Source organism: Schistocerca americana, chromosome 1 (genome assembly GCF_021461395.2).
Source record: "Schistocerca americana isolate TAMUIC-IGC-003095 chromosome 1, iqSchAmer2.1, whole genome shotgun sequence".
Taxonomy (NCBI): Eukaryota; Metazoa; Arthropoda; class Insecta; order Orthoptera; family Acrididae; genus Schistocerca; species Schistocerca americana.
In genome coordinates this window covers 342536136-342545216 of record NC_060119.1, presented here as the reverse complement: position 1 = coordinate 342545216, position 9081 = coordinate 342536136, and the positions used below count along the sequence as shown (strand labels likewise).

Below are 9081 nucleotides of genomic sequence, written 5' to 3'. Positions count from 1 at the left end.
TTCAATCCGAAAGGGAGCCTTTTGAACTGATAGCATCGTCCAAACGCGATAAAAGCCTTATAATTTCTACATTCAGGTGTTAGTTCTATTTGCCGCAAACTAGTACTCAGATCTAAGAAAGAGGAAATCTTGATCCCAAAGAACTTTTGTCAAAGCTCTACCAGGTTTTCTGGACGATCGGTTTCAAGAATCATAACGGAATTTATCTGTTGTGCATCAGTGGCCAACCTAATACTTCCATCCTTCTTATCCACAATCTACAGTGGACTGTTGTATGTCCAAGTTGAAGTTTCAATAATATCATCATCTAGCATCTAGTGTAATTCTAAAAATGTTTGTCTTCGGTAACTCAACGGAATAGTATAAGGCGGTACTCTAAATGGCTTGTAATTTCTAATCTTAAATTCGTACTGAAAATTTTTAAGCCACCTAATTTTGATATAGATATCTAGGCATTTTACCGTAATACTACCTCTAACTCGGCTTTGTCTGTTTCTGAAATATGCCTTACTTGTAGCAATTTACTGTATATTTCTCGATGAATTTCCACCATTACTTCGTCATCTGCGGGTATTATTTCTTCTGTTCACCTTTACCGGGGGTGTCCCTCATCCGATTGATACAGACCCATTTGCTAAGTCCATTGTTTGTAAACGCCTGGCATTTTTCATGTCTGAATTTTTCCTCAAAAGTAAGACGTACCTTCCAGAGCATCATATACCCTTCGTCCATATTAAGTGTAACACGATTTTGACACATGAAATCGGCTCCAATGAATATGGGCACAGACAGTTTCGACACAATTACCATGTTAGGCTCTATTTCACGCCCCTGACAGGAAAAAGTTACACACGTCTAGTAACTACCGTCGACGTAGAAGACGACGAGATGGGTGTGGCCGCACCACCCAGATCTCATTCGAATGGCGTTGCAGGACAGATCTGCGTCCTCCTCGACTCTGGCGCAAAGTGGAACAGTGTAACCCGTCGTACACTATCAGGGGAGACAGTCCGTCGACGTTTATTATGTGGCACGGCTTACGTGCGCGTCATCCACTCCTACACCTACATTTGACGAATGTGCAGAAAAGTGCTGTTCGGCACTGGCGTATGGAACAACATCACTGGGGACAGGAACGGCATCAGATAGCGTTTTCGGACGAATCCAGGATCTGTTTGTTTGAAAATGATGGCCGCAGTTTGGTTCGCCACAGACAGGCTGAGCGGCAGCACAGTGACTGCTTTCGCACAAGACATAAAGCGCCAGCTCGAGGCCTTATGGTGTGGGGTGCTATTGGGCACAACCACAGGTCACAGCTGGTGCGTGTCCAGGGCGCTGTGGCCAGTGTGACCTATGTGAATGTCCTGCGACCCGTAGCCATATCGGTCCTGCACAACACTTCAGACGCCATTTTCCAGCAAGCCACTGCACGAGCACGTGTTGATGCACGAAGACGTGCCTTCTTGATGTTACGGGATGTCAGCCTTTTGCCACGGCCCGCCACATCACCACACATGTGGCCAATTGGAAATGTGTGTGTGGGGTATGGTGATCGACGGGTGAAGCGCTGTGACACAGAGCCGACCACCAAAGATAAACATTTTAACCAGGTGAATACGGCATGAATGACTATACCACAGGACGCCATTCGCGCCTTATACGCGTCGATGCCATCACGCATGGAACAAGTTATCTGGGCCCATGGTGGACCCTGTGCCTACTAGGCAAAGGGGCACATGCTGAACCGATGTGACGAAAATGCTAATCATTTCTGCAGAACATACTAATGTACATGTCCTTTGGATATGAATGTCTTACCTCTAGTCGTTGAAGGTGTTCTGTTGCTTCTATGAGTGTATGTAAGTGAATCATGGATAGTGAATCATGCGCAGAAGGAAAACCAGAAAACAAGAGAAAAATGGTTCAAATGGCTCTGAGCACTATGGGACTTAACAGCTATGGTCATCAGTCCCCTAGAACTTACAACTACTTAAACCTAATTAACCTAAGGACAGCACACAACACCCAGCCATCACGAAAACAAGAGAATAGAAGCCTTTTATATGTGGTGCTACAGAAGGATGTTAAAAACCTGGTCAACTGATAAGGTAAAGAATGAGGTTCTCCACAGCAACGCCGGAGAACAAGACAACAAGACGAACATGTTGGTACGACTTGAGCTGTAGAAGGTAAAAACAGTTGGAGACAACAGAGGCTGGAATATATCAAACAAATAATTGAGGACGTTGTGCTAAGTGCTATCTTGAAATGAAAAGATTAGCGCAGGAGAGGAATTCGTGGTGGGTCATGTCAAATCAGAGGGCTGGTGGAGAAAAAAAATTGTGAAATGGCAAGTTCTTAGATATGTTCGCTGTCTTAAATACAGTTTGTAATAAAATATTGTAAATAGCAGCTGCCTCATTTGTGTATCACTGTACCATCACGAGGTGGGTCTTCGAAAAACCTAAGATATAGGTACCCAGTAACCCAGAACGACTGCATATTTCTTTGATGTAATAACGATGAAATTACGGTTTCTTTTTCAGAAGTTGGTATTGAGAGGTGACGTAACGGCTAAGTGTCAAATCGAGTGATCTGAGGTTTTGTACTCTATCTGTCCAACGACTTTCCTCTGTCACATACCGCTTCCTTCACCGCTAATTGGTACGTACGAAAGATATCAAGTTGCAATGGTTTGGAGTCCACGTTTAAATGCTGATCCTACTTTAACGGCCAAAGTAATTCCGTTCAAAATTCGGAGGATCGCTTTCTCATTGTAACCCATCTCGTCTTGTAAGCGAACATTACAACCAAAACTTCATTGTACTCACACTTATTTTCCAGAGGCTACTATCAAGAAATAAACGTAGCTAATTTAGTGTAATAATTGTATTTGAATATATTTCATTACACAGTACCTTGGCAAGGATTTGTGATGTAAACACTTTTCACTCCACATTGAAATAAAATGGTGACAGTTTACAAAAAAAGAAAAAAAATACATTTGGGTGTCTCAGAGACAGAAAAGTGATACAGGTAATTCAATTTTCTTAGCTAATTGTAGTGCCTGGAAGAGCTATTTCATGATATACACGCACGCAGATAATCAAAAAGAACTTTTAATACTCCTAGAAACTAGAATTACGATCTATGAGTTTCTTTTATTTTCTTTAGCTACAGATGAAACGTAGTTGCCGGAGGTGATGAGATACAGTTGTTAAAACAATCAGTCCAGATAAAAACAATCACCAATTCATGACTCGCTTACTATGTATAACTTTAACATTGTCCACAATTTTTCGATTTTTCACTTTTCAAAATACAAATATTCACTCGGTGCGAGGCCATAAAGCGGTCTTGTACTTAGTTTACTTGCTCACGACCACTCTGAACATAGAAAGTAGAAATATATTGGATGCTTTGAAAATTTCTGCTAAAACTAAATCAGTGTCAACTACAATTCTATATAACAAACGAAGACATTAATTTGATTTGTTTCAAGGAACACATCTCTTATGAATACTTATTTTACATCGAAAAGTGTTATTGTAGCAATATTTTGTAAGAGACATAAAAATATGATTGCAGTGGCTATTAAGATGGTTTCAAACGGTCGATCTAGAGTTGGTTGGTCGACAGTTAATTGTTACAGTTTTGGTTTGTTTTGATGTATGACTTTGTTTCCAGGTTGTTTTTGTCTAAAACTGAGAACATCCGTTGGATTGTTTCACTGCTGGGATTCTTGTCTCTTGTGAGCAGCCATGAGAATTCTGGAAAAGACGTTGTGGAGATTAATTGAGGTACAAAACCAGGAAACTTCAAAATTTGCACAAATTTTATGAACAATGTGAGTAATATTAAATATTATGTAAGGGAATGCTCCTGCCTTTCATAACAACATATTTCACAACAGTTCAGGTACCAATACTAGAATCATGGGAATAATCATACTGTGGCAAGAAACCAGTGTGGGAAATGGCTCTGATAAAGATTGATACGGAATTAATCATCCTTATTAACAATGATCAACGACATGAGGATGCAGAAGGCAATGGAAACCACTGCATTAAAGACACGTAACGTGTATCCACAGGACATGTGGCCTGTAATTGAAGAAGTGTCATGATGATCTCTCCATTGTCAAAAGATTCCGGAATAGTCTCCCATTCGGATCTCCGGGAGGGGACTGCCAAGGGGGAGGTTACCATGAGAAAAATATTGAATAATCAACGAAAGGATAACGTTCCACGAGTCGGGGCGTGGAATGTCAGAAGCTTGAACGTGGTAGGGAAACTAGAAAATCTGAAAAGGGAAATGCAAAGGCTCAGTCTAGATATAGTAGCGGTCAGTGAAGTGAAATGGAAGGAAGACAAGGATTTCTGGTCAGATGAGTATCGGGTAATATCAACATCAGCAGAAAATGGTGTAGGATTCGTTTTGAATAGGAAGGTAGGGCAGAGGGTGTGTTACTGTGAACAGTTCAGTGACTGGGTTATTCTAATCAGAATCGACAGCAGACCAACACCGACAACGATAGTTCAGGTATACATGCCGACGTCGCAAGCTGAAGATGAACAGATAGAGAAAGTGTATGAGGATATTGGAAGGGTAATGCAGTATGTAAAGGGGGACGAAAATCTAATAGTCATGGGCGACTGGAATGCAGTTGTAGGGGAAGGAGTAGAAGAAAAGATTACAGGAGAATATGGGCTTGGGACAAGGAGTGAAAGAGGAGAAAGACTAATTGAGTTCTGTAACAAGTTTCAGCTAGTAATAGCGAATACCCTGTTCAAGAATCGCAAGAGGAGGTATACTTGGAAAAGGCCGGGAGATACGGGAAGATTTCAATTAGATTACATCATGGTCAGACAGAGATTCCGAAATCAGATACTGGATTGTAAGGCGTACCCAGGAGCAGATATAGATTCAGATCACAATATAGTAGCGATGAAGAGTAGGCTAAAGTTCAAGACATTAGTCAGGAAGTATCAATACGCAAAGAAGTGGGATACGGAAGTACTAAGCAATGACGAGGTACGTTTGAAGTTCTCTAACGCTATAGATACAGCAATAAGGAATAGTGCAGTAGGCAGTACAGTTGAAGACGAATGGACATCTCTAAAAAGGGCTATCAGAGAAGTTGCGAAGGAAAACATAGGTGCAAAGAAGGTAGCTGCGAAGAAACCATGGGTAACAGAAGAAATACTTCAGTTGATTGATGAAAGGAGGAAGTACAAACATGTTCCAGGAAAATCAGGAATACAGAAATACAAGTCGCTGAGGAATGAAATAAATAGGAAGCGCAGGGAAGCTAAGACGAAATGGCTGCAGGAAAAATGGGAAGACATCGAAAAAGATATGATTGTCGGAAGAACAGACTCAGCATACAGGAAAGTCAAAACAACCTTTGGTGACATTAAAAGCAACGGTGGTAACATTAAGAGTGCAACGGGAATTCCACTGTTAAATGCAGAGGAGAGAGCAGATAGGTGGAAAGAATACATTGAAAGCCTCTATGAGGGTGAAGAGTTGTCTGATGTGATAGAAGAAGAAACAGGAGTCGATTGAGAAGAGATAGGGGATCCAGTATTAGAATCGGAATTTAAAAGAGCTTTGGAGGACTTACGGTCAAATAAGGCAGAAGGGATAGATAACATTCCATCAGAATTTCTAAAATCATTGGGGGAAGTGGAAACAAAACGACTATTCACGTTGGTGTGTAGAGTACATGAGTCTGGCGATATACCATCTGACTTTCGGAAAAGCATCATCCACAAAATTCCGAAGACGGCAAGGGCTGACAAGTGCGAGAATTATCGCACAATCAGCTTAACAGCTCATGCATCGAAGCTGCTTACAAGAATATTATACAGAAGAATGGAAAAGAAAATTGAGAATGCGCTAGGTGACGATCAGTTTGGCTTTAGGAAAAGTAAAGGGACGAGAGAGGCAATTCTGACGTTACGGCTAGTAATGGAAGCTAGGCTAAAGAAAATTCAAGACATTTTCATAGGATTTGTCGATCTGGAAAAAGCGTTCGACAGTATAAAATGGTGCAAGCTGTTCGATATTCTGAAAAAAGTAGGGGTAAGCTATAGGGAGAGACGGGTCATATACAATATGTACAACAACCAAGAGGGAATAATAAGAGTGGACGATCAAGAACGAAGTGCTCGTATTAAGAAGGGCGTAAGACAAGGCTGTAGCCTTTCGCCCCTACTCTTCAATCTGTACATCGAGGAAGCAATGATGGAAATAAAAGAAAGGTTCAGGAGTGGAATTAAAATATGAGGTGAAAGGACATCAATGATACGATTCGCTGATGACATTGCTATCCTGAGTGAAAGTGAAGAAGAATTAAATGATCTGCTGAACGGAATGAACAGTCTAATGAGTACACAGTATGATTTGAGAGTAAATCGGAGAAAGACGAAGGTAATGAGAAATAGTAGAAATGAGAACAGCGAGAATCTTACTATCAGGGTTGATGGTCACGAAGACAATGAAGTTAAGGAATTCTGTTACCTAGGCAGTAAAATAACCAATGACGGACGGAGCAAGGAGGACATCAAAAGCAGACTCGCTATAGCAAAAAAGGCATTTCTGGCCAAGAGAAGTACTAATATCAAATACCGGCCTTAATTTGAGGAAGAAATTTCTGAGGATGTACGTCTGGAGTACAGCATTGTATGGTAGTGAAACATGGACTGTGGGAAAACCGGAACAGAAGAGAATCGAAGCATTTGAGATGTGGTGCTATAGACGAATGTTGAAAATTAGGTGGACTGATAAGGTAAGGAATGAGGAGGTTCTACGCAAAATCGGAGAGGAAAGGAATATGTGGAAAACACTGATAAGGAGAAGGGACAGGATGATAGGACATCTGCTAAGACATGAGGGAATGACTTCCATGGTACTGGAGGAAGCTGTAGAGGGCAAAAACTGTAGAGGAAGACAGAGATTGGAATACGTCAAGCAAATAATTGAGGACGTAGGTTGCAAGTGCTACTCTGAGATGAAGAGGTTAGCACAGGAAAGGAATTCGTGGCGGGCCGCATCAAACCAGTCAGTAGACTGATGACAAAAAAAATTAACAACTACCTTAACATGTATTATGCTAAGTATTTTAAATTGCGATTTACAACTGTATTCGGTTTCTATGTGATCTTGATAACCAGAATCTTACTGTGACATCTCTATACCTTACTAAAAATGAAATGAGCATGATAATGCAAAATATGATGATGTAAACACGCCTACATTGTGGATTAAAAAAAACACGATAGGTGGTTCATAAGAGTTTTTGACAAACTGACAATTACATATTTCAGTGAGATGCAGGCGCTGAATTAAAAAAAACTAGGGAAGAATTGAGAAGAATATTATGAAAAATGTAAGAATAATTCTGTTTCCGAATCCTAATGGAACAATAAAGAAACATTGGGGAATGTTATGTAGTCATGGGTGTTGCCAGTACTGTTTTAGAAATATTAAGAGTGAAATTAAGAAAAAATGAAAATTAATTAGTACTCATCGTGCGATTTTCTCATGGCATTATATTTTCCAGTATGGAAGTGAGACATTCTACCCACTCGGATAGCCACACGCGTTCGCACGCCGCTTTCGATTTTCTAGAAGGAGCGGCGATCCCGAGGCCAGGCATGTCGGCCAGCCTGGATGTGGCTTTTTGGCAGTTTCCCGCATCCTACTAGGTGGATACCGCGCTGGTACCACATAACGCACCAATTGCACAATACGCAAACATTCCCAATGTTCGCAGACATTCACATGGATAACATTGGATGCAGTTGGTTGGGTACACATATTCCGTCCTGCAGGTAAAGGGATGGGGAGGGCATCTGGCCGGCGTCTACATTAAAAATCTCAGTTCTGACAATTAACGTGCCGACACCGTGTAGATACGAAATTAAGGCAAAAGCAAAAGAAGACTGAACAGAGAAACATGATTTTACTGCTATGTAAGTCAAGGAATTTTGAAATCTGGATGTTGGCCGGCATCATATGATATTAAATCATTTTTAAACTTCTTGTTCCATTCAGTTCCGATGCCTATGACACATCTCATGGGACAAAACTTTTACTAAAAACGATCTGCTATAGTTACCACCATAAAACATGGTGAACATCCTAAAGACACGAATGCTGAGGATCCCATGAAACGTCAAATGGTACGTAACAGAAGCACAACAATGCCTAAGAGGGGCATATGTTTAATAAGAAATTCATGCAAGCTAAAAAATCAGATTACTGTTGCTAGAACAAATAATTACATATACAACTACTGGAAAGAATTTAAAAATGCAGTGCGGTTGCTTAAAAACAGACAATTTTTTTCTGAACTCTCATTACATGCTCAGCGTTTAAGGGTGGTAGATTGTCAAACGGGCCGAATTGGAGCAGGACAGACACCACAGGACATTTTAATTTCCACTATCTATATTTTTACAAATAAATTCGTAAAACTTTGTCAGCATGACCAGGAAGGATTCAGGATTCACATTCATAGCAGTGGAAGTTCAAAAACATAACAAAAAAATTTTTACATGTGAAATTTCATAATTTTTTCACTTACTATTGGCCGCATTTGTTGCTATAGGTACACTTTTCATCATAAGTAACAGAGATTCTTCGATGAATTTTGCACAGCATACAAACCATACGTACAGGTAAAACTTCCTGGCAGATTAAAACTGTTTGCCGGACCGAGACTCGAATTTCGCAGGAGAGCTTCTGTGAAGTTTGGAAGGTAGGAGACGAGGTGCAGGCGGAATTAAAGCTGTGAGGACGGGGCGTGAGTCGTGCTAGAGTAGCTCAGTCGCCGGCACGGTAGCTCAGCGTGTTCGGTCAGAGGGTTAGCAGCCCTCCGTAATAAATAAACTGAGATAACCGATCAAAGACGAACTTAAACGGATGTCTTACGACGTCCGCCACGTGCACATACAACGAACGAAAACGAACAAAATGAGAATTAAAAAAAAAAAAAAAAAGGTTGGTGGAGCACTTGCCCGCGGAAGACAAAGGTCCCGAGTTCGAGTCTCGGTCCGACACACAGTTTTAATC

General features: G+C 40.9%; 1 protein-coding gene across 1 annotated transcript in view; it reads right to left on the bottom strand.

Annotated features, from left to right (window-relative positions):
• Nucleotides 1-2874: 2874 nt before the first annotated feature.
• LOC124599103 (lazarillo protein-like) overlaps nucleotides 2875-9081 on the bottom strand; it is a 54948-nt gene continuing 48741 nt past the window's right edge. The window contains exon 6 of the mRNA XM_047136048.1: nucleotides 2875-3770. Coding sequence (XP_046992004.1) covers nucleotides 3640-3770 — 131 coding nt within the window. The 3' untranslated portion in view covers nucleotides 2875-3639. The remainder of the gene's footprint in view (nucleotides 3771-9081) is intronic.